This window comes from Sebastes umbrosus, chromosome 10 (assembly GCF_015220745.1).
Source record: "Sebastes umbrosus isolate fSebUmb1 chromosome 10, fSebUmb1.pri, whole genome shotgun sequence".
Lineage (NCBI taxonomy): Eukaryota > Metazoa > Chordata > Actinopteri > Perciformes > Sebastidae > Sebastes > Sebastes umbrosus.
In genome coordinates, this window is record NC_051278.1 from 2,870,982 (window position 1) to 2,896,222 (window position 25,241).

General features: G+C 36.6%; 3 protein-coding genes and 3 long non-coding RNA genes across 8 annotated transcripts; 4 read left to right on the forward strand and 2 right to left on the reverse strand.

Annotated features, from left to right (window-relative positions):
• Positions 1 to 637: 637 nt before the first annotated feature.
• On the reverse strand, positions 638 to 6,607 carry LOC119495241 (neurogenic locus Notch protein-like). Of its 2 annotated transcripts, none has more exons than XM_037781530.1 (3): positions 6,202 to 6,607; positions 4,585 to 4,704; positions 638 to 1,829 (listed from the first exon to the last, which is right to left on the reverse strand). In XM_037781530.1, exons 2-3 carry the CDS (start codon positions 4,681 to 4,683, stop codon positions 1,005 to 1,007), a joined length of 924 nt encoding a protein of 307 aa, XP_037637458.1. In that variant the 5' UTR covers positions 4,684 to 4,704; positions 6,202 to 6,607; the 3' UTR covers positions 638 to 1,004. The 2 variants fall into 2 exon arrangements, with proteins under 2 accessions (XP_037637458.1, XP_037637457.1); XM_037781529.1 differs by lacking the exon at positions 6,202 to 6,607 and adding an exon at positions 4,800 to 5,094.
• Positions 1,521 to 10,172, forward strand: LOC119495244. The gene is made up of 3 exons (XR_005208411.1): positions 1,521 to 1,657; positions 3,456 to 3,558; positions 10,036 to 10,172. It is a non-coding gene; the product is annotated as an uncharacterized LOC119495244 (long non-coding RNA).
• A 1,239-nt stretch (positions 10,173 to 11,411) lies between these two features.
• LOC119495245 lies at positions 11,412 to 12,405 on the forward strand. Its single transcript, XR_005208412.1, has 2 exons — positions 11,412 to 12,176; positions 12,315 to 12,405. It is a non-coding gene; the product is annotated as an uncharacterized LOC119495245 (long non-coding RNA).
• A 172-nt stretch (positions 12,406 to 12,577) lies between these two features.
• On the reverse strand, positions 12,578 to 21,647 carry plekha3 (pleckstrin homology domain containing, family A (phosphoinositide binding specific) member 3). 2 transcript variants are annotated; one of them, XM_037781534.1, is made up of 9 exons: positions 21,508 to 21,647; positions 19,829 to 19,947; positions 16,944 to 17,060; positions 16,672 to 16,821; positions 15,988 to 16,109; positions 15,588 to 15,692; positions 15,044 to 15,087; positions 13,827 to 13,921; positions 12,578 to 12,776 (listed from the first exon to the last, which is right to left on the reverse strand). In XM_037781534.1, exons 2-9 carry the CDS (start codon positions 19,866 to 19,868, stop codon positions 12,667 to 12,669), a joined length of 783 nt encoding a protein of 260 aa, XP_037637462.1. In that variant the 5' UTR covers positions 19,869 to 19,947; positions 21,508 to 21,647; the 3' UTR covers positions 12,578 to 12,666. The 2 variants fall into 2 exon arrangements, with proteins under 2 accessions (XP_037637462.1, XP_037637463.1); XM_037781535.1 differs by lacking the exon at positions 12,578 to 12,776 and adding an exon at positions 13,682 to 13,697 and having other exon boundaries at positions 13,760 to 13,921.
• On the forward strand, positions 12,706 to 15,293 carry LOC119495246. Its single transcript, XR_005208413.1, has 2 exons — positions 12,706 to 12,833; positions 14,203 to 15,293. It is a non-coding gene; the product is annotated as an uncharacterized LOC119495246 (long non-coding RNA).
• Positions 20,985 to 24,591, forward strand: LOC119495240 (kelch-like protein 10). Its single transcript, XM_037781528.1, has 5 exons — positions 20,985 to 21,662; positions 22,405 to 22,897; positions 23,102 to 23,695; positions 23,904 to 24,053; positions 24,226 to 24,591. The coding sequence occupies exons 1-5, from the start codon at positions 21,529 to 21,531 to the stop codon at positions 24,523 to 24,525; spliced, it is 1,671 nt and encodes a 556-aa protein (XP_037637456.1). The 5' UTR covers positions 20,985 to 21,528; the 3' UTR covers positions 24,526 to 24,591.
• Positions 24,592 to 25,241: the final 650 nt, after the last annotated feature.

Genomic DNA, 25,241 nt, shown 5'->3' on the forward strand with positions numbered 1-25,241 from the left:
CGTGTCATGTGTACACCAAGTAGTCTGTACTGACTGCAACATGAACACATCTGCATGAATACGCTCTGCTCAGAGCTGGTGACGTAGAATATAAAGAGAGAAAGACTGCTGATGGAGGGAGGGGAGGGGAGGTGTTTGTTTCCCAAAGTGTTGTTGAGTTACATTTGTGATGTGTTTTCCGTACTTGATGTTGTTTACGTACGTATTTTACTTAGTTTACGTTCTTATTTTAAGCCCAACCGTGATGTTTTTCCTAAATTTAACAAAGTGGTTTTGTTGCCTAAACCTAACTACAGCCGTTACCGTAGTTTTGTTGCGTACAAATGACGCGCAAAAAGGCTAGAATGCGTTCTCAAGATCGGGTTGAATGCTCATACTTTCGAGGTTCTTGTGTAACAGTACTCGAACAACATTCAATGTGGCTGCTAAAGCTGTAAATTTAAGTAGTTGTTGTCATGACGAAGGTAGAATGTAACTAAGTACTAATACTGATATTGATTTATTTTTTAGGTTGTCTAAAATATGTTTTTCTGCTGCTCCCGTCCACAGCCGCTTCTCGACGGGGAACCAAAGCCGTTTTATCGCTCTCTTCAAAGCCACCAGACTCCATTCACAAAAACAGTAATTTTACCTCTCAGCGTGGGAGTATACGTACAACCCTGCTTCAAAACATCTGAACTAAACCTTTCAGTTATGTTCAAACTTAGCACAGCTACCGTTGACTCAGCTAGTGCTAGCGTTCACATTATTCATTATTGATTAGCTTACTTTGGTAACCTACATCACGGCTTTCTGCTAACAGCTGAGTGGGCGTTTCTATTTGGAAAAGAATGCAGATGAACCCGCCCTTTAATGTCAGTATAGCAAAACAAATGTAAAAATGAACAAGAGTTTAGAAACGAAGATGAGATTCACTTCAAAGTGCAGAACTTAAGTGTACGTTGGAGGCTCGTGTTCAATCACAAACATTTCATTAAACTCTTTAAACCTTTTCTTGTACATATTTAATGGGTCTGGTACGGGTACGGACTGTACCAGTACCAGTATGGTGGTTGCGTGGGTGCATGCAGATGTGTGTGGGGTGCACTGTTGGCCTGTAGGGGGGTGTAGAGCGTCGAGGGGTGAGGAACAGGAAGTGTGTGAGGAACAGGAAGTGTGTGAGGAACAGAACGTGTGTGCATGGATGGTGGTAACATTTGACCCTGAGCGGAGAGAGGACAACAGTGTTGAGCTCGTTGTTGCTGATATTGTTGTTGGTACGACAGCTGCTGTTGCCATTGTAACTCCGCCTGCTGCCACTGCAGCGGTTGTGGAGGCGTCACACCGTTGACTCCTTCTCCTCCTCCTCCTCCGTAACCTCCTCCTCCTCTTCCTCCTCCTCCTGTCGTCTCCTCCTCTCTCCCAGACAGCTGCTGTTGGACGATGTGGACACCGTCATCGTCGTGGTGGTTCTTGGACAACACCTGCAGGTGGAGCGTGGAGACGACTGTGTGAGGGCGGGGTAGCAGGGCCAGAGGGGTGAGGTGAGGAACGGGGGAGGAACATGTGACAACTGGAGCTCTTCGAGGCGCCTCCTCCTCCTCTCGTCGTCCGCCGCCATCTTTTCCTCCAGATCCGGCGTCTCCAGGTTCAGGTTCAGGATCCTCAAGTGTTTCTGGTAAATCCTCCTCAGAGCAGCTGCTGCTGCTGGAGCTGGACTCCGGCTCGGATTCCGAGTCCACCTCTGGTCCCGAGTCTCCGGCCTCTGAGCTGGACTCGCCGTCGCCCCCCCAGCGAGCCAGCATGCTCGCCTTGTGGTTGTAGCAGGCGGCGCAGCGAGTCAGATTAGACTGGAGAGAGAGAGAGTGAGACGGGTTAATCAGACAAACGGTCACCTGGGTAATTATTTATCTCTCTTCTTCTCCAGCGCAGTCGCACAGAAGTTCACGAAATAATCACGAAACTTTATGTATTGATTGGTGTACATGAATTTCACATATTTTTCGTGACGGTCAGCACAAAATAAATTCGTATGTAATCTACGTAATTGTGAACCGGGAAGTGTAAAGAGTGGTGAACGCCACTGTTCATGTCCCGTATGAAACCAGAAGTCAACGCTGATTTATTTGTCATGCAACTGACGTACTACGTACAGCACTTCTGGAGTTTTAACCCAAACCGTCATCTTTTCCTAAACCTAACTAAGTAGTTTTATTTTGAAAAAGCTGGAGCGGAAACTGACACGTGCGTCACGTGTTGCTTGACATTTTTAGTAAAACGCATAAAAAATACGTTGTTGAAAGTCGTGCTGAGTCACGAAAAAAAGGGAAATTCTTGTCTATGCACACGAATCAAATAGATTAAATTCCGTGACTATTACCGTGAGACCGTGTTGTCTTCTCTGGTTTTAGCGTCACCGCGGCGTGTCGAGCTGCATCAGGTCCTCAAACTAAAACAACTGATTACTTCAAGTTGTTTGTCAGCACACTAAAAAACGAAAGATGTTTTTAAAGGTGAAGTGTTTAGGATTTGGCGGCATCTAGCGGTGAGGTTGCAGTCTTGGAAAGGGAGTAGCGAGAGGTACTCAATCGGTTGCAATCTGCAACCACAACCATTAGATGCCTATGGCAAGCCGTTTTAACATTTAATGATATTATGCAAAGTTCTATTTTGCATTTGTTTTATGTTGTGGTGTCTGACACTTTAATGTATGTTTAAATGCTGCTGTCTTGGCCAGGTAAGAGATTCTTAATCTCAATGAGTACTACCTGGTTAAATAAAAAAAATAATAAAAAGATATCCGTAATTCAATTCTTCCTGGTCAAAAAGAACATTTCATATATCCACGATGACGTTCTAACCAGGAAAAATGACGTCACTGTTTCCATGCATGTGTGTTGGGCTTTCAGTTTGAGATATCTAGATTGCATTTTTGATATCTAGTTTGAACATTTTGGATATCTGCAATATAATTCTTACTATGAAGAACTTCCATTTCAGAGATCTACAATCAAATTATTAGTTTATCATTTTAATTTCAGATATCCAAAATGAAAAAAGCATTCCTGATTTACTTAATGTAATTTTTGAATATCCAAAATACATTGTGACTAAAATGCTATTTCAGATATCTGCAAGTAGAATTATTACTAGAAACAATGTAATTGCAGAAAGCAACCAATTAATTGTGGTTATCTGAGTGGAGAGGTCATTATTCATGTAGTCACAAGAGGTCAACGGTTAGGAAAAAGAAAATATAGTTTGTTTTCAGCATTTGAACATGAATCAGTGTGAGGACAACCTGAAACCAGACTGACCTCTGGTGGTTAAATCGGTTTCAAACAAGCTGATTAAACTGATTAATGTCACCTGTCAGGTCATTCAGTGACTCCAGGAAGCTCCTGAGTAACATCACTGAGAGGAGACGTTTTTTACAGTTTATCTAATGTATTATATTCTGATTTATTCTCCTACAGCTTCACGTCTGCTGTGTTAAAGTTACTTCTGGTCAGATGAGGAGCTGCAGGCGACGCCTGCGTCTGTTTGTGTAAAGCAACGACGTCCTCACACGTCCTCAAGGTAAGAATCATCTTTTACTGTGTGACAATAAAGCTCTAACTTACAGAAGTTAACCACAGAGCGAAGGTCAGGATGTTGTCTGTATCATGGGTTCATTAGTGTTCTATTAGTTATATTTCTTACACAACAGTCTGTGGATAAATCTCATTATTTTACTGTTTACAGAAGACTTTTCTCTTGATCTGTTTTATTGACCCAATTAGACAGAAAAAGAAAAAACAGTGAGTCGCCTTGATCCTTCTTTGGAGGACAGAACCTGCCAAAATCAAAAATAGATTAATAAATAAATAATAGTAATAATAATAATAATAATTAAATGTAGCAAAAATAATATTAATTATTATTACATTGAGTGATGTGAATAAATAAATAAATGCATAAATACATTTTAAAATAAATATACGATAAATTAAAAAATAAGTAAAAAATAAATAAATTAAAAATAAATGCAAAAATAAATTGTTACATTTAAAAATTAAAAAATAAATAAATACATAAATAAATATAAGAGAAAATTAAACAGAAGAGTAAATAAATAAGGGAATAACAGAAATATAGTGACAGCCCCCTCATTTGCATAATGAGGCAGAAATGCATAAAGAAATGTAAAAGAAAATGTCTGAAGAAAAGAAAACAGAAATAAATAAGTTTGGGGAAATAAATAAGGCGTGAAATGCAAAGGGAAAATCGTGCATAAATACATAAATGCATAAATACATAAATAAATACATACATTTAAAAATAAATAAATACATTTAAAGATTAATAAAATCAATTAAAAATAAATATAAAATAAATTCGAAAGTGCAAAAATAAAATGAATACATTAATTACAAATAAATGCAAAAATAAATTAATAAATAAAAATAAATAAATGCAAAAATAAATACATTTTAAAAATAATATAAATAAATAAATACATACATAAAAAAAGGGAAAATCCCAAATGTTTTTTTTGTTTTGTTTTTTACTGAAAAGACTAACTTTGAAGAATACTCAGCGTGTAAAACGTATTATATCAGTCACCTTTGGTTGTTTTGGACTGTCTTCATTGTGGTCCTCAGTGCATCCTGCAGACTGAAGTCCACCAGACTCGTCCTGTTCTTCCTCTTTCACTGCGTTCATCCCTCCCGTCTGTGAAATTACCTGTAGGCAAGACAAACATATACGTTTTATGACCAACTCTAAAAATTCAAACACTGCAAAGACCGGCTGAAGATAAGAAAAGAAGGAGATGTTACCTCTTTCATATATTCCTACGTGTCGTCTGAATCAGGCCCTCAGTTTTCTACAGGTTATACAGTAAATCATTATTTTATTTAGTGAAGACACCAGCAGCTGTTAAATGTCAACTTTTAATGAGCTTCATGGAAGAAAAACAACGAGGATGTGCTTATGAGATAATGCAGTGTGTTTTTTAAGCGGTTTATTTATCTTTTAAAATTAGGAACAATTTCTCAACACTGAATTTCACAGAATCAGAATCGGGTTTATTTCCAAGTAGGTTTTCATGTACAAGAAATTTGCTTTGGTGCAAAACATAAACATTATAAGTGAAAATTAATTTATTTTATTATAAAAATATTATTATAATAATATATAATAAATTATGTATTATTATTATATTTAATTTATTAAAAACAAAAGTAAGTAAACAAATTAAAAAACATAAATATCAAAGAAAATTACAATAAAAATACTATAAAAATGTAAAATATATCTGAATTAAAATAAAAGTTGTATAGAGGAAAATGAAAATGTGAAAAAAACGATGTAAAATGTGTACAATATCTGAATTAAAATGAAAGAGCTGTGCAGTTTTTTTTCTTTACCTCACAAAAACAAATCTAGACAGCAGACTGTATCACTATTATTTAAATTAACTTATGTGGTTGTTGTTTAAAAACACATTATTTAACCTTTAAAAGATCACACCAGTTGTTTTGTATGTTTTATTATAAATCGTGTTGATGCTTTTCAGATTAATCTGCATTTACAGCTGTTATGTTTACCATTATCTGACTCAGTTAAGTTTAATTTCCATATTATAATGAAAAAACAGGAAAAACGCAAGAATATGTGACTTATCATTTCTTAAATGTGTTTTTAAAAGTGTAGTATTTTAATAATGTAGTGTTATTTGCATGTGCTGCAGAGGGGTGGATGTTCACGGAGTTCTAACAACTAATTAGTCGACTGACCGAATCATTTTTAGTAATTTTTCAAGCAAAAATGCAGAGCTGCAACGATTAATCAATATTTGTCAACTATTAAATTAATCACTAACTATTTTGATAATCGATTAATCGGTCTGAGTCATTTTTAAAGAAAAAAAAAGTCTAAAGTCTTTGATTTCCAGCTTCTTAAATGTGAATATTTTCTGGTTTCTTTTTTCCAAAACGAGACAATTGAAGACATCGTCTTGGGCTTTAGGGAATAATTTAAGGATACCACGATGGGCATTTTATTAATTATTGACCTTTCATGGACTACAAGATTAATCAATAATAAAAAAATATTAGTTTCATCCCTGAACAACTGTAACATCACCTTTTTTTATAATCACAACGCTTTCTAATGTTTAATACTTTATAATATGAACACAGTAAAATTATGAATTTAGGGGAAAAAAGGTGTACTCACTCTTCTGTCGTCTCCTCATCAGGTCCAGGATGCAGCCGACTGTCACGTTGTGTTGACCTGCTTTTGTTAATGTAGATGAGGATTCCCACCCAGGTCAGTGCGTGTGGTTGTGAGATGACACAGTAGTTTCACTCTGAATTCATCGCTGTCAGACGGAAAGAAAACAGACGGCGGGGCGTCCACAGATAGACACACACACACAAACACACACACACCCCTTCAGTCAACACACCGCGGGATCATCCTCCAGGCCGCTACACAAACAAGAGCTCCCACATTACAGTCATAATTAGAGTCATATATATATATATATATTTTCTAGTTTCATATGATACCTAAAAATCACAAGTTGCGTTAATGCATTAAAGAAATTAGTGGCGTTAAAATTAATTTGCGTTAACGTTGACAGTCCTTATAAATGCCTCATACAACACCACGTCAAAAGACCTGAATTACAGCCTTAATAATAAAAAAAAACGTACACACAAAAAAACATGTTTAAATAAACAATGAAAACTCACTTCAGTTTAAAATATTATTTTTTAATTTATTTAGACAATGAAAACCACACACGGTACTTCGTGCAGAGACACTTAAGGCATGAAAATCTCTCCGCTGGTTTGTCCAAAAACTAAACAGGCTGTCATTAAAAAAACAAAACTATAGTAAAGAAAATATGATTCAGTTTTAATAATCAGCAGCTTAATTCAGTTATTTGTCCTCTAAACAAGAAGAAGAGTGTTGACTTAAAGGAATGGTTTGACATTTTAAATTTCTTATTTGAGCAGATTGGAACTCTCATGTGTGTTAGCTTAGCTTAGCATAAAGACTGGAAACAGAGGGAAACTGCTAGCCTGACTCTGAACAAAGGTAACACAACTACCAGCACGTCTAACGGTGCGTTCACACCAAGCGGGAAGCGAACTTTTCGCATGGCGGGATTTCATACAAAGTTGATGCAAAGAGGCAAATAGATGCAAATTTGATCTTCTAACTCTGCAAAATGTTAAAATATTCCTTTTAAAGATGCCGTTTGTCCAACATTAAATCATTATGAACTTCCAAATCAATCAAATTCACAAACTTGAGCGTTCACATCTTAAAAATTTGCAGAAAAATCTTATTTGGGGATAATTTTTTTATTACAAATGCTAATTCTAAATAATTGTATTTTGATCTATTCTTCGTTTTGTAGTTTTAAAATATGTCTTGTTTAATTTTCATTAATCAATTTAAATGTTCTTAAGTGCTTCAACTATAAAAATCCATCTCATATTTAAATCATAAATAAAATAATCTGATAGGCAAGAAAAAAAAAAGAAAACAAATATAAACAATCATTTAAAGATAAAATAAAAAAACTACCATGCTGTTATAAATAATTATAAAATCACAAGTTATTCGACATCAGAAGCCAACATGCGCAAAAATAATAATTAAAACTGCAGTGGCTGAACTCTTGATGTTGTTTTACTGGAGAAACTTTTCTTCTCAGCGTTTAAAGAAATTCAAGAAAACGTTGTGTTCATAACAAAATACTGAGCACACATTCAGGTGAAAGTAACACGTTTTAAATACCGTTACACACATTATAAGGCTGCTGCTGCAACTCCAACACACCTCTTCAAACAATAAGACTAGAAATAAACATTAATATCGGTTTCACAATCATCATTATCCACCACAGTACCTTCGACACTTTATTTCAGAGAAATAACGTTTGAAAAAAAGGACTTTTTTTAAGTTTAAAGTGCAAAACAACCACAGCTACACACTGAAAAATTACTGTTTGGTGTAATTTAATACATTTCCTGCTCTCTAATAACTGTTTGAATGTGAAAATACCTGATTGGTGGAGAGATTTAATATTTTAAAACTGACTTTTAGGAAGTTTCGACAGCTGTCTGGACGTAATTCATCAAAGAAATATGTTTTTAATTCACAGATTAATAATAGTAAAGTGTCATAAAATGTAAATACAGACGCGCTGTAGCATCAAATGTGTTTTTTGGGCTGTTTGTAAAGGAGTGAACTGTCCCCTAAAGTGTTTACAGATGGAGGTTTTCCACTGAAATCCTACCACAGTACATCTATGTCCGTCAGAAACAGGAACAGGATCAGGATCAGGATCAGTGTAGTTTCTCGTAACAGTGGATCGTCATAATTTGTTTACTTTGAGTGAGTTCAGATCACGTCTTCTGTACGTGTTTAAACAGCAAACTAGGGCACAAGTCTTAAAAGTGGAGCCAGTCTGGAGATAGAAGTAAACTAAACACCTAGTTTCCGTGCCTCAGGCTCTGACTGCTTTACCTTGCAGCTAATTAGCTGGATTAGTGTTGTCAGACTCCTATTTACAGATAGTTCAGGTGTTTCTCAGTGGGGTTGTATAAGGTACTTCTCCACAGTCAGTGTATTACTACAGTAGGTGGAGTTTGGAGTCACCTTAAATAATCAATATCAGTTTAAGTGTACTCTATATTTAGAATATTGTCACTGCTTTACCTCGCCGTCAGAAAGAAAGACAGGGTTCTGAAGCTTTATCTATGCTCTCCACAAAGCAACCAGACTCCATTGGAAAAACATTTTACTTCGCAGAACACAGGAGTTGCTGGTCTACCGCTGCCTCGATCGGTTAGTTTGTTTGTGTTATTATTAGGGCTGTCAATCGATTTTTTATCTGTTCAAAATGTACCTTTTAAAGGGAGATTTGTCAAGTAATTAATCCTCTTATCAACATGGGAAATGGACAAATATGCTGCTTTATGCAAAATATATGTATATATTTATTATTGTAAATCAATTAACAACACAAAACAATGACAGATATTGTCCAGAAACCCTCACAGGTACTGCATTTAGCATGTACCTGTGACAAGCAAGTATAACATGGTTGGTACCGATGGATTCATCAGGTTTTCTAGTTTCATATGATACCAGTATCTTCACTCTAGCTATAAAACTTATCGCGTTAACTTTGACAGCCCTAATTATTGTGTGACTTTAGTTAGTTTGGATTCAACAAAGTCACACAATAACACAAACAAACTAACCGATCGAGGCAGCAACTCCGGTGTTCTGAGGTAAAATTACTGTTTTTTTCAATGGAGTCTGGTGGCTTTGGCGAGAGCATACTGTAGATAGATACAGCGTCTCCAGTTCTCTGTCAGAAAGGGCTGTCTGACGGCGAGGTAAAGCTATGAAAATATTCTAAATATAGCGTACACTTAAACTGATATTGATTATTTAGGTGTCTAAAATGCATCCACAGCAGTCTCTTACTTCAAACTCTCCATCTCCTGTAGGTAATACACTGACTATGGAGAAGCACCTCATACAACCCCACTGAGAAACATCTGAACTATCCCTTTAAAGAGATGATCTACCAAGACAGGAAACTAGATTGTATTCGTAGCTTAGTTTGCGGTTACCTTTGATTTGCCTTACCCAAGAAAATTAGATTTTCCTACAGGCTTTTATTTTAATTTAATGTTGATTAATCCACTTTAGAAAAGGTTCTGCGCTCCACTAATGCAACAGCAGAGGCAGTTTGAGAAATAGCACAACAATGCTAAGTTGTTTGCTTTGGAACAGAAAAAAAAGACTAATCATCTGAACTCACTGTTGAACTACAATCCTCAATAATTTATGCTCATTCACTTAAAGCACTTATTAACGGCGGCGCTGAGAGCTCAACACGCCGCAGCTAAAGAAAGCAAACAGACAAAACAGCATTGAATAGAGGAAACAACAAACCAACAACAACACATATGCAGCATAACAGAACAAATCTGTGAACGTTTCTTCACTTTGTTTGTCTATTTTGTGTTTTCTCAGGTCGCTGCGTGTCGAGCTCTCGGAGACGCCGTTCGGCTGGAACTCATCACCAAAAAAAAAAAAAAAGGCAAGAAAACACTCAAGAAATACGAACATTAAAAAGGCAGAAACTTGATTAATTTAAAGACTCTGTTCATCTGATCTGACTCGTCTTCGGACTGCAGGCGACAAAAACTAACAAGCTGCAGATCAAACTGGAATCGGCTGAACTACGGAGGAGAAGAATGATGGCACGTTTTTACATTCGTGCAAACTTTGGCATCTGAAGCTCCTCGGCTCTCTGTGAGTACCGACCCGTTTACAGTCAGCAGAATAAATGTGCTCGCACACGTTGGCAACGGAAGTGGCGTTTTGTCCCAACCATCCAGACGAGCTTTAAACATTAAATTAAGACGTTTACCAGCATCAGAATGTCTGGATCACGAATGCGAATGCGTCCGCGGTCGCTCGTAGTAACTTATATAAATAGTTGGCATAGATAATAATCACGTATTTAAATTGATTGAAGGCTTTTACGAGGACACCTACATGTTTTGTTTGTGTCGTCACCAGTTGACAAGGTCGCTCGTTAAACCGAAACACCTCTCTGCCTGCGAGCTATTAAATGTGTTGACGATCAAACATGTTTGTGTTTGTAGCGCACATTTTAAAACTCAAAACTCTCCAGTCTGTCATAGTATTTGACGCTCTGTACACGACCACAGATAATTTCTCGCCAGTGTAACGTTACACGCTTGATTTCTCCGCCAACATACGTGCATATATCTGGTCAGTAGGGATGTCAATTCGATACCCTGGTAAAAAACAAAAGTAAAACTATAAATCTCATGTACTTCAACATCCACTCCTTTATTACTGTTGTCATAATGGTTTTTGTTATGAAGTTAATCAGCTCATAATTCCCTCTCAAATATATATTTTATATTGATGTGAAAACATCTCCTTTAAACAACTTATTCAAGTTTCTCACCAAAAACTACATTTTACAAGATTACATTTGAACTCGGGCTGACAATGGATTAAAATATTAATATTATATTATATTATTATTATATTATATTATAATTAATCGCATGATTGTTGATCGCACATTTTTTATCTGTTCAAAATGTACCTTAAAGGGAGATTTTTCAAGTATTTAATACTCTTATCAACAAGGGACTGGACAAATATTCTGCTTTATTCAACGCCTTCGTGACAAGCTAGTATGACATGGTTGGTACCGATGGATTCATTAGTTTTTCTAGTTTCATATAATGCCAGTATCGTCACTCTAGCTTTAAAACTGAGCTGCTACAACCTCCAAAATATCGACTGCATTAAAGATATTAGTACTCTTTTTGTTTTAGTGAATAGAGTCTAAACGCACCATAATGTAAATCAATGGAACCTCCCGTGTTGAAATCGGCAGGACATCTAGTCAACGCTGACTAGCTCTCGTCCTGCTAATTTCAACACAGATTTGTTGTTCGTAATGAAGCATTATCGTCTGGATGCATCGATAGTGAGTTTACTGTGTCCGTTCAGATTGTAAACACTGTTAGTCTTGAGCCCTGACGCTAACCTTCTACGGTACCTGCGTTACTGTAGAAAAACAAATGCCGTCATGTTTTCAGAATTTTAGCCTCGACTTGGTACCGAAATTTCGGTTCTCGGGATGTCATGATGTATCTGAATATCGAGCCACTTACTGTGTTCTACCGACTCATTATTAGCACACAGATCTGGAAGTCTGTCACCATTTGCCAACGTCAATTTCTTTAGGTTGCATTGACCATCTTTGGAAGTTAGTTGCCCTTAATGTACTCCACCGTACTTTCGTTGCCAAACTGCGTGCTTACATCATCATTGTTTACAAACTGTAACAGACTCTGTACTGTAACAGAAAGACGCCGTTTATCACTCTGGTTTCATCCTCAGCTACACGCCGACCTCGCTACCGACAACCTCAAAGACGAGAAGCTGGAAGCAGGAAGAGAGAGAGATGTAGAAGATGCTTGGCAAGTATGTGTAAAAAGGCAGAAAACACTGTACAAGAAGATGCTTTTGATTTCAACATCATCATCATCATTAACGCTGCACAAAAACAATCAGAAGACGACATGACCTCCATAATTCAACATTTCCTGCAACATTCTCAGGTCAGTTTGAAGCAACAATCGATCCAGTTATCAGTATTTATACTGGGTCAGGGAGCTGCCTACTACAATCAACAGTCCTCATCTGGTCGCCACTCACAAAGTCACAGTAACTGCTATTTTCATTCACTTTGTTCACAGGTTTCTCCAGGATTTGAGCTTCAGGTCACAATCCTTCCGAACGCCATCATCTCCAAGAGTGTGTCCATAGTGGCTACCTCAGCAGGTGAAAGCATCATATACTTTATACTCACGATATCTTTTCTGTCCGTCCAGTGTGTACTGTGCAACTCAAACACTTAAAGACAGCCTTCAGGGAAAACAAAATCATTATAAATCCAAAGTGCACGTGTTTGGCAATCAGCTGACTTCAGAGAAGAAGGACAATCCTAGAGGAGACCAAATGTCTGTCAACTCGTCCTCTGTTTAATGAGGTTGTTGGGGTTCTTGACCTCTCTCATAGTCCAGCAGGGTTGTGATGGACGTCAGGTGTTCAGATGGACAGGTCAGTGTCTGTGTCAGTGGGTGTGGTCTTTGTGCTCACGCTGCCTCCTCTCTCTTCAGGAATGGAGGACGAGTCGCCGTTGACGCTGAGCAGCACACCTGGAACACAAACATAGAGTACGTGCAGGGAGTGAATAAACACATCAACTGTGACAGGTAAGTTGTCTTTGTTTAGCAGAAGTAGTAGTTAAGGTAGATCTGACTATACTATGACTTTTTGTCGAGAAATCTTTCAACATACTATTCTATGACTTTTTTTCAACAAACTATACTATGACTTTTTTTCAACAAACTATACTATGACTTTTTCGTGAAATTTTTTCAACATACTATTCTATGACTTTTTTTCGTCATATGCTATGACTTTTTTTCGACATACTTTACTATAACTTTTTTTCGACATATACTATGACTTTTTTTCGTGAAATTTTTCGAAATATTATACTCTGACTTTTTTCGACATACTATGACTTTTTTTCAACAAACTATACTATGACTTTTTCCGTAAAATTTTTCGACATACTTTACTATAACTTTTTTCGACATATTATACTATGACTTTTTTTCGTGAAATTTTTTCAACATACTTTACTATAGCTTTTTTCGACAAACTGTACTATGACTTTTTTCGAGTTTTTTTGACATACTGTACTATGACTTTTTTTCCGACATAGTATACTATGACTTGTTTTTGTGAAATTTCTCGATACACTATTCTAATTTTTTTTTACTATACTTGACATACTTAACTACTAAAAATTTCCCCAAAAAGTCACAGTATAGTATGTTGAAAAAAGTTCTGAAAAAAAGTCAGTATAGTAAATCAAAAAGTCACAGTATAGTATTTTGAAAAAAAGTCATATAGTATGTCAAAAAAAGTCATAGTAGTATGTTGAAAAATTTGCGAAAAAAAGTCATAGTAGTATGTTGAAAAATTCGCGAAAAAAAGTCATAGTATAGTTTGTCGAAAAGTTTTTCAAAAAAAGTTCAAAGTAGAGTATATCGATAAAAGGTCATAGTCTGGTATGTCGGAAAATTTCTCAAAAAAAGTAATAGTAAAGTATGTCGAAAAAAAGTTATACTAAAAAAAAAAAGATCTGAGTACGTCTTCCACCACTGGCACTATCAAGAAAAGGAAGTATGTCTTACGTTCAGTATCATAAAGCGAGCTGTCAGAGCACGTCCGGTTCCTGCGCTGAGTTGATCTTTGACTTCCAGTCACGTACTCCTTAAGCACACCTGACCTGAGGAAAAAAACAAAGAAAAGAATAATTAAAGCTCAAATAGGAAACTTTCTCGCCTCGGTTGACATTCTTAATTTAACATTTATATATGAAAAGAAAACAATTTATCTTGCAAGGTCAGTTGAAGGAGATGTTTGCTCCCTGTGAGGAGATAAAAGACATCATTTATCCTCCGTCCAAGAGATTAAAGTTATCAGTGATGAATGGAAAGAGTTGCGATGTCTCTATACACACTGTGCCTGTTAAAAGTCCTCTAAAACTTTTGTTAAATCTACTCTCAGGTAAAAAAAAAAAAAGATGAGCTTTGGATCGTCACTGTCCTTCAAAGTCAAAGAAACCACAGTGTGTCTCATTCACTTGACCTCGACATGCTCGCCTTCATCTGGGAGCAGCTGATCAAGAGCAGCTTCCACAGTTCGGTTGTAAATGTCAATAAAAATGTTACTATCCAGACTTGGTCTCTGTTAATTTTCCAACTACGCTATAACGTCATGGGTCTAATTTTACCACAACATGTAACCACAAAAGGTCAAGAAGCAATGAAGTATAATAAACCAGTGTTTGTGTACATGTCTTCTGTCAGAGTGGAAAGGTTATCTGTAAGACCACGTCATACCAAAACTGTATTTTAAATGATCTCAAACATCATGTGACACTAGTGATTAAAAATACATTTAGTTCTTGTGACATTAAAACTGGTGGTGGAGGGATACTAACCACCTATTTCACACTAAAACAACTGTAACTTTTGTATGATATGTCACTTGATTTGACTGCTGAACTCATATTAACTGACTGTGGATTTTATCCCCATCACTTACGTTTAAATTGATTTAGTAAAATATCTCTTTATGGCCGGTGCTAACAGGAGGAATGATCACAGCAAGTAAAACCTGTTTCATGATTGTTTTAAGACAGGCTTGTCATGTCATGTGCAATGCTGCCTTCTAGAGGCCATAGTTATTAGTAGTTAGCCATGCATTATGTCAAAGTGTATAACATAACGTTTGATCCGGTTATGAAATGCACTTTGAGCTGCATCTTTGCATGAAAAATGCGATACAAATAAAGTTATTATAACAAGGAGGATGGAGGCTAGGTATTATGTGTGTTTTAACTCACCTGTCAAAGCTGTATGTTCCAGGGTGACTGATTGACCTCTTCATCTGGGCAGGAGGACAGAAAGACAGAAGAAGACAATTTTCGTTATTAAAATGGTATTTATTAATGTAGGATGTAAATGACAAAATATCTGCATGTAATAAAAATTTGTGAAAAACTAACGATGTGGGCTTCAGCTACTACAACTCTTTAACTTTTGTGTCTTCTAAATACTTTGGTGTCGCTGACAGAGAATAAAGTGTCTTTTACACTTACAGCCAACTCTTTATTTATTTTCTCAAATCATTTTAAAATCTATTTGATTTCTTTTTGCCATTATTAGGATTGTTTTCTTGCTTCATTTCAGCCTGCGGGCATCAGGCGATTGATGGTAAGCAGAGAGTAACATAATGTGTTCACTGCAGTACTATGAAAAACAAATACGAAGACGATCCGAATCACAGGGCGGATACACAAACTATTGTGGGACAGGCCTTGGTGGAGGTCTGCCCTCTCCGAGTGCCCGTCTAGTTGTACTTGAATCAGCTAGAGAAAGTGTAATTACCCTTTCAGGAGGTCGGAGGTCAGGGGTCAAACTCTGGTTGGCGAGGGTCATACACTCCTCCAACGTCCTGATGAAAGTTGCACAGGTTGCACTGAGGAGAGACGCCTGGAGACGGAGACAATAAGAAGTATCTGTAGTTACAGCATCACTCACACTTTGCTCTTCAAGACACATAACAACACGTGTTTAGTAGATGTAACCCGTCTGTCTGTACTGAGGTTTGTTTTGGTGTCTTTCATGATACAAATGTCTCCTTTAATAAACACCATCTAAAAAAATATGTTGCTATGAGTGATGATGCAGATTTGTAAAAAGTCTGAATTCATGCTTTGTCAGGTCAGGTAAAATGTGACAATCAAAAGACACTAAATTAGTTTGGGGTCAACAGAAGACGCGTTACCTCAGAAGTGGGCGTTTCCTCGGTGTCGGCAGTGTGCTGTGACTGGATGGTTTGGACCTGCTGGACGAGGAGGTCGCAGTACAGACGAAGTTCAGACATCTTCGTCTTCAGGCAGTCTGGACCTGGCAACACAGACACACACAGACACACAGTTAAGATACATAATAATGAGGTACACTGCTATAATAATAGTGGGATGAATAAAAGTTTAACAGGCTGCTGGAAATTTCCTTCCCTCAGTGTTTTGTTTTATTTCTAACAGGCCTTTATTATCTACTGGCCCCCACATTTAAATGTCAGTTTTTTATGAGAATTTATGTGAAAAAAAAACACTTTGACACGGAATGTACAGTATGCCACATTTGATTAATCTTACCTATTTTTTTCTAATTGTTATAATTAGATGCTTGTGCTAAAACTACCAAGTGAGAAACGAAAACATGCTTTTGCTTTACAACACTGTATTTGAGAATGAGTGCAGTACTCCAGATGAGGCACCACAAAGTATTATTTGAAACACTAGTTTCCCTTTTGGTTTTTGATGAAATGCAAAACATCTTCACACAATATAAACACTATCATGAGGTTGAATTCAACGAAAATTCATGAGCTAAAACTGTCTCACAAAAAGGTATTTTTTCAAATGTTTTAAAAGTAATTTTCCTACAAACTAAGACTTTGTACCTTTGTGTTTGTGACTGTCCAGCGTTCCAGCTTTGGACGAGCCTAACGCCACCAGCCACCGCTGTCTCTCTGCAGCATTTACGGCTCGGACGTAGAAATGCTGCTCGCCGGGGATGATCAACTCCAGACGCGTAATATCTGTCGGATGAACTGAAATAGAAAACACACACAGAGAGCTTGATTGATATGTTTAGATTTGTTTAGTAGCATGAGTAAGGACAGGTGAGGTATGCAGGGTCAACTAATTAAATCATTTTAAACAGCGGTCTAACCTTTAATGTCACACACGGACATCTTGATGGATCCTTTGCTTCCTTTACCAACGTCGTCCTCGCTGTCATAATAAGAGATGACTCCATTCTCTAAGACGAACCAGCGTGGCTGCCAGCCTGGGGACACAAAACAAACTCAAAACTTAACCTGTGTCTCTGTGGAGGTAACAGCAATAAACATGTACGTTTTAATAAGAATTTTAAGAGGTATTCCACTGATGTAGTACAGTATTGCACTTCTATAAAACTGGGAGACTGACAAGTGTAGTAACTAGGGTCCTATACTTTTAGATATTGTTTAAACAAACAATATATAAAATTCCAATACCTTATATCATGGTGTTTATTTACCAATAATGTCCATACGTGTCCATCTCTTCTACTAAATTTAATCTTTAATTTAAGACATAAACAGCCCATACTGTCTTTAGAGCTCATTCAAAAACTGTTTGCTCCTTCCAATCAGTAGCACCTGTGTTAACTGGCATGTGGTCTGTATTACCTGAAGCCAGCAACACACACCTAACACAAATAAAAAATAAATGGATAAATAAATAAGTGTCCCCATAAATAAAAAAATAATAATGTCATTAAATCCAGCAAAAATAAATGTACCCATTAATGAATTGATAAAAATGTGACATAAATTGATATTTCTGTTTTATTTGCTTTTTTATTTATTTATCTTTGTATTAATTCCCTTATTTATTTATTTATTTACTGTTCTGTTTAGATTTCCCTTTCATTTATTTTATTTATATTTTTTAAATGTATTTATTTTTTATTTATTTATTCATTCATTTTTGCATTTATTTTTATATGTGTGTATTTTTTTTATATATATTTATGCATTTATTTCTGCAATATTTTCCCTTTGCATTTCACCCCTTATGTATTTCCCCAAACTTATTTATTACTGTATTCTTTTCTTTATACATTTCTTTATGCATTTCTTCTTCGCCCAGCGGTCTGGCATGTGCCACCGATCCGGGCTTGAGCAGAGTCTCCGATGGGTGCGTTTCCCAGCGGCATTTGCGTAATGAGGCAGAAATGCATGAAGAAATATAAAAAAAAATGTGTGAAGAAATGTATAAAGAAAAGAAAACAGAAATAAATAAGTTTGGGGAAATAAATAAACGGTGAAATGCAAAATGGAAAATTATGCATAAATAAATAAATGCATAATTGATTACATTTAAAAATAAATAAATGCAAAATAAATAAAAGGGAAAATTAAACAGAAGAGTAAATAAATAAATAAATAAGGGAATTAATACAAATGCAAATTAAAAGACAAAAGACAATTTAAGTCACAATTAATCAATGGCTACATATATTTTTAATATTATTTTTACAATTTTAGTGCATGTTTACAACTGATCATATGATGCAGTTGAGTCAAAGAGACAAGTGCAATAAAGGTTGGAGAGTTTTCACTTCATACAAATCAGACTGTTCACATACAGACAGTGTGCTGACATTACAGTCAAAAGCAGTGTATATTTTGTCCTCTACCACTATTATTTATAGCCATGCTGTGCTGCCATCATTAAGGTCAAATAGTACATAAATAAGGGGTGAAATGCAAAGGGAAAATTATGCATAAATAAATGAATGCATAAATGATTACATTTAAAAATAAATAAATGCAAAAATAAAATTTAAAAATAATCAAATTAAATACATAAATAAATGGGAAAATTAAAAAGAAGAGTAAATAAATAAATAAGGGAATTAATACAAATTAAAAGAGAAACATCAATTTAAGCCACAATTAATCAATGGCTACATTTATTTTTTATATTATTTTTGCAATTTTAGTGCATGTTTACAACTGATCATATAACACAGTTGAGTCAAAGAGACAAGTGCAATAAAGGTTGGGGAGTTTTCACTAATACAGATCAGACTGTTGCTGATATTACAGTCACAAGCAGTGTATATGTTTTCCTCTACACCTATTATTTATAGACATGCTATGCTGCCATCATTAAGGTCAAATAGTAAATAAATAAGGGGTGAAATGCAAAGGGAAAATTATGCATAAATAAATGAATGCATAAATGATTACATTTAAAAATAAATAAACGCAAAAATAAAATTAAAAAATAATCAAAATAAATACATAAATAAATAAAAGGGAAAATTACACAGAAGAGTAAATAAATAAATAAGGGAATTAATACAAATGCAAATTAAAAGACAAATATCAATTGTTTACAACTCATATAACACAGTTGAATCAAAGAGACAAGTGCAATACAGATCAGACTGTTGCTGTCATTACAGTCACAAGCAGTGTATAATTTGTCCTCTACCACTATTATTTATAGACCTGCTGTGCTGCCATCATTAAGGTCAAACAGTCCCTGCTACAGTGGGTTGTTTATTTCTGTAACCCATTCACTCTGTATCTTTTATATCTCTATTATTGTCTTTATCATTTTTGTATACCTTTACCTCTCCTGTGATTCACTCTGTTTGCTGATGTTGCTGCTTTGACACCTGAATTTCCCTCCGGGGATTAATAAAAGGTTCATCTTATCTTAATGCATAATGAATTCTGGCATTAGCATCAGCTGCAGGTTAAATACATGTTGAGTGATATGTGTCTGTTTGATGCTGATAAAGAGCTATTAGTGTTCAGTATAAATAACTGACTACATAACAACAAACCACTATTAAATGACAGCAGTGGTGCAGCTGGCATCTGGCATGTTAAGTCTTATAATACTAATAGTAGGCTGTTAGCTGCGAGGTTAGACTGTTACAGGAGGATGTTAGCTAACACAAACAGCATCATTCATCACAGCTGGTCAGACAGACAGGTAGCTACAGCAGCTGTTAGACAGACAGACAGACAGACAGACAGATAGAGGACTCACCTGTCATGTAGTTGGTCCATTTGTACAGAATCCCCTCCATGGTGCTCTTTACATCTGCTAGTGTAGCCTGTTAGCTCTGCAGGCTGGCTAGCTGAAGCTAACTAGCTCCCGTTGTGTTCCTGTGGAGAGACAGCAGGTTAGAGGGTGAGCTCCATCAGGAGACGGATGCTGCTGCTGGTTGTCTAGCAGTGTGTGAAGTGTCTGCAGGCTGTGAGAGCTGACAGAGAGTGTTGGCAGGATAATGTCATGCTGACGGTTTGTTTGTGCTAAGCTAAGCTAAGCTAAGCTAAGCTAGCTGAGCAGCTAACAGGCTGTCAGCTGATGAGAGAAAAAAATGTCAACAAAACAAAACAGCGACTTTCTACGGAAACCTGGAGGAGACATTTCACTATACAGTTATACTACTACTACTACTTCTACTACTACTACTACTACTACTGCTACTATTATAATGTTATATATATATATATATATAAATAAATATATACATATATATAAATAAATATATACATATATATAAATAAATGTATACATATATATTAATAAATATATACATATATATAAATAAATATACATATATATATATAAATAAATATATACATATATATAAATAAATGTATACATATATATTAATAAATATATACATATATATAAATAAATATACATATATATATATAAATAAATATATACATATATATAAATAAATGTATACATATATATTAATAAATATATACATATATATAAATAAATATTTAAATATATATAGATATATATCTTCATAGATATATAAATAAATACAAATAAATATATAAATATAAATAAATAAATAAATATACATATATATAAATAAATATATACATATATAAATAAATATAAACATATATATAAATAAATATAAACATATATATAAATTAATATAAATATATATATACATATAAATATATATATAAATAAATATATAAATATATATAGATATATATCTATATAGATATATAAATATAGATATATAGTACTGTAATGCCTATTTCTCTCCTCAAATGTTTTCAGAAACATCTTGTAGTGTTCTGTTTGCTCCGGCTGGTGGGCGGTGCTTGGTATTTCCTCAACAGATCTCAACATGGCTGCCGGGTCACAAACGTTCTCATTTTACAGCTAAACCGTGCACTACAAGGTGTTTCTGAAAACATTTGAGTAGTCATTACAGTAACAGAATATGAATTCATATCTGATCAGCGCTGCCTAGTTTGACCGTTAGTTTGATCGGAGTTCAGGAGTGATTGACGGCTGCCTCCGTAGAATGGACAGCCAATAGGAACGCTCTCTCTCTGAAATGACCTGTGATTGGCCAGAGTCTCCTGTCAGAGCCATGAGGAGGTGCATAAGTCTAGTTTTCTCTCAGAACACAATTGAATCTAAGTAATTAGTGGAAATTCCTGATATTTCTCCAAATCCACAAGTTGTAATGTGTGCTGACATTTTTTAAATCAACATGATGTTAAAATGCAGAAAACACAGAAGCATTTTTTTTTAAAAGGGAACAAAGCAACAGCGACGTAAACAAGAGAATGTGTTTCTGAGAGCTTCATGATTTTCAAATAAAAACAATCTGGCAGGTGAAAGTCATTGTAGCTTACTAACTTTAGATCATAAAAAAAGAAGGCATTGTCAGCAACTCAAACCTCTGGAGTAACATTTGAACGATGAGCGCCATCTTCGGTGATGCGATTAACGAGATCCGTCTGGAGGGAAAGCTGTGCGACGCCCTGATCAGAGTCGATGGCGTCGAGTTTAAAGTCCACAAGATCATCCTATGCAACTGCAGCTCATACTTCAGGTGAGCTGGTGGATTCTGTATTTGTTTCAAATTCATGATATTGTGATTTAATCTAACCTAATGCAGAAGGTTTTAAGAGGTTTTGAAGTTACCTGTGGAGGTTTTGAGCACTATTAGAGCTGTGGAGCAATTGTTTTAGGGGCAAGAAAATCAGATTTGCAAATGTTTTTTGAAGAAGTTTGGTAGCTTACATAATATGTGACAGAAATTGATATTTCTGTTTTAATTTGCTTCTTTATTTATTTATCTTTGAGTGAATTCCCTTATTTATTTACTCTTCAGTTTAATTTTCCCTTTTATTTATTTACATATTTATTTTATTCATTTTTAAATGTATTTATTTTTGGATATATTTTTTTATTAAATCAATAAATAAAATGAATAAATACAAAATAAAAATGTACAAATAAATAAAAGGAATAATTAAACAGAAGAGTAACTGTATAAGGGAATTAATTAAAAAGATAAATAAATAAAGAAGCAAATAAATTAGAAATGTACGTCATATTTTATCTATTAATAATGACTAAATTTATTTTTAATATTATTTTTGCTACATTTAATGACATTTACTCATTTATCGAGTCATTTATTTATTTTGTATTTATTTTGGCAGGTTCCATCCTCCATATCGCAACACGTCATGCCAATAAAGTCTATTAAATGAATTGAGTAGAAGTTGTAGAAGTATGACAGGAAGTTCTTGTTCTAATACTGGTTCCTCTGACTCCTGATCCCACAGTGATCTGTTCTGCGGTAAATCATCAACACCAGAGCAGCAGCAGGTCTACTACTTCTCCCAGGTGTCATCCAACATAATGACCCTCATCGTGGAATACGCCTACACCGGCTCTGTCGCCGTGACGGAGGAGAACGTGCTGGAGCTGTTGGCGGGAGCCGACTGCTTCGCTGTGAAGGGCATCGTTAAACCTTGCTGCGACTTCCTGGAGCAGCGTCTTAGCTTCAGGAACTGCTTCCACATCTGTATGCAGGCGCAGTTACACAGATGTCGCGAGCTGAGGCGTAAAGCCTACCTCTTCATCTTGCATTACTTTGAGGAGGCCGTGGGATTCTCCCTGAAGTTCCTGCAGCTCTCTTTGCAGCAGCTGACGGATATAATCGAGAAGGACGAGCTCAATGTGAAGCGGGAGAGCACCGTGTTTGAGGCCGTCCTCAGCTGGATCTGCTACGATCCTGAGGAACGCCGGGGTCACCTGGCCATGCTGCTGAGCAAGGTAACAGCAGTTTTCAGGTACTGGTAATCCAATTTTGGGAGACTGTACCGACTTTAGGTACAGGTACTTTGGCGCCTAGTCAGGGAATTTGGAAGGGAGGTATGTTGTCTCGTTTTGCCCTAAACAATCAGTAACTGGTGACCAGTTCGATATGGTCAGTATCCTCCTTGAATCTCTAACAATCTCCCTGTCGTCTCTGTCCAGGTTCGTCTGCTGTTAATGTCCAGTCAGTACTTGGTTGACACCGTGTGCACGAACGCTCTGGTGAGGAGTAGTGCGCCGTGCATTGCCATGGTGACCGACGCCATGAAGACCCTGCAAGACTCCAATTTGGAGAGACCGCTGACCCGCACACGCCTGCCCTCGGCCGTGATATTGGCTGTCGGCGGTTGGGAAGATAAATCTCCAACCAACAGGATCGATTTATACGATGTTCGAGCTGACAGCTGGGTGAGGGCAGACATCAGTAACGCTCCTCGAGCGTTCCACGGTTGCGTCTTCCTCAACGGATTCCTTTACAGTATTGGAGGCTTTGATGGTGTTAAATATCTGAGCAGTGTACAAAAGCTCGACCTCATCACCCAAACATGGCAAGAGGTGACGCCAATGAACACAGTCCGATGTTACGTCAACGTGGTCACGTTGAACGGCTGCATATATGCCATGGGAGGCTGTGATAATAAACACGAGAAACTCAAAACTGCAGAGCGATACCAGCCTGACACCAGAGAGTGGACTCCGATCGCACCGATGCATGAACGTAGAAGCAATGCTGGCATCGCAACACTACACGGCAAGGTAGGTGGAACTGAGGACCTTAAACAGCAATTTAACAGCAGACAGGCTAACCCAGTAACGTTAACACACAGGCTAACCCAGTAGCACAAACACTAACCCAGTAGTACAAGAGCTAACATAGTAGCACAAAGACTTTCTGGTCCGATAACGCCTCATGTTGGTAGTATGGCTAACAATAACTGATGTTATGATATCATATCTTTCCCAGGTGTACCTTTGCGGTGGTTTCAATCTTGAAGAACCTCTGTCGACTGCTGAATGCTACGACCCTCCAACCAACCAGTGGACGCTGATCGCTCCGATGGAAAGTGGGTGTAATTCGGCGCGGGCCGTCGCCTACAAAGACCGAATCTATGTAGTAAGAGGAGCACAGAACATTGACATCAACACACTCACAAACTCTGACGCAGACTGGATGGATTTTTCTTTTTCTCTAGTTTTGGTTGGGTTTGCATTATTGGTCTAACATATAATAATGATTAATAAATATATCATTTCTCAAGTAAAATATTTAAATGTTCCCGTCTTAGGTCGGTGGCTACAGAGACGGCTCCCATACGTGCAGAGTCCTTGCCTATGACCCTCCATCGAACCAGTGGAGCGCGGTGAATCCCATGATTAACCCGCGGTTCAGCTTTGGCATCGCGGTGCTGGAGGACCAGCTGTACGTGGTCGGAGGGTTCAACAATCAGAGCACCATCTGTGACATGGAGCGCTACGATGAAGAGACCGACACGTGGCATGCCGTCCGGGACATGGTGACGCCTCGCGGTGGCCTCGGCTGCTGCGTGGTGGAGCGAGACATCTACGCGGCTTCATGTCTGTCATAACTATCATTTATTAGTTTATTTATATTTTGTATTAATCTGAATCTGTAAAGTAAACTGATAAATTTGCCTCTGTGATTTATTGGAGTAGAAGTATAAAGTTGCGTAAAATGGAAATACTCACGTAAAGTTCATGTTGAGCAGGAAGGAGCCAAGACTTTACACAAACAAATAAAATAATATAAAATATAAATAATGATAATAATAAGTCCAATGTTCATAATTCTTAATCTCTCTTTATTGCATTAGAACATACATTTCTCATATATATCTATATATATATATATTTTATAAATGTGAATTTGTACACTACAATCTTTTATTGTAACATGTTATAAAATACTCGTAACGCTCCAAAAACATAGCACTAAAAACAGTTACCAAACAATGATTATTACATTTCCTCGTTTTTGTTTTTGGCCACCAAGAACAGAAAAAAACAAGATGGCGGAGACGAAACTGTCAGTCAGGAGGAGAGGAGAGGACCACGGTCGAAGACAAGACGGTTGGACCATTGTGGGTTTTTTAGTGGCAGCCATTTAGTAACCAAACGGACGGGGATGAGGGGAGATGTGATGGGGGGGGCAAAGTGTGAACACTGGTGAGCATCAAGCACATGGGAGGGCTGGATCACTGGTAACCATTTAAATTACAGACAAACAGAGAGGAGAGTCTGGTTTGTTTGACCTTTTCGTTGCAGCAATCACACAATTTAACCA

What these genes read in the sequence shown, in the direction of transcription:
- LOC119495241 (XM_037781529.1), bottom strand. An exon ending in ACAGTCCAAAACAACCAAAG is followed by an intron (nt 1,830 to 4,584) that starts GTGACTGATATA and finishes CTCTCTCTCCAG; the next exon opens with TCTAATCTGACTCGCTGCGC.
- plekha3 (XM_037781534.1), bottom strand. Translation starts at nt 19,868, where the DNA reads ATGGAGGGGATTCTGTACAAATGGACCAACTACATGACAG. An exon ending in AGGAAACGCCCACTTCTGAG is followed by an intron (nt 15,693 to 15,987) that starts GTAACGCGTCTT and finishes CTCCGTCTCCAG; the next exon opens with GCGTCTCTCCTCAGTGCAAC. An exon ending in CTCGCTTTATGATACTGAAC is followed by an intron (nt 12,777 to 13,826) that starts GTAAGACATACT and finishes TTTGTGTTCCAG; the next exon opens with GTGTGCTGCTCAGCGTCAAC.
- LOC119495240 (XM_037781528.1), top strand. Translation starts at nt 21,529, where the DNA reads ATGAGCGCCATCTTCGGTGATGCGATTAACGAGATCCGTCTGGAGGGA. An exon ending in AACTGCAGCTCATACTTCAG is followed by an intron (nt 21,663 to 22,404) that starts GTGAGCTGGTGG and finishes CTGATCCCACAG; the next exon opens with TGATCTGTTCTGCGGTAAAT. An exon ending in ACAAAGACCGAATCTATGTA is followed by an intron (nt 24,054 to 24,225) that starts GTAAGAGGAGCA and finishes TTCCCGTCTTAG; the next exon opens with GTCGGTGGCTACAGAGACGG.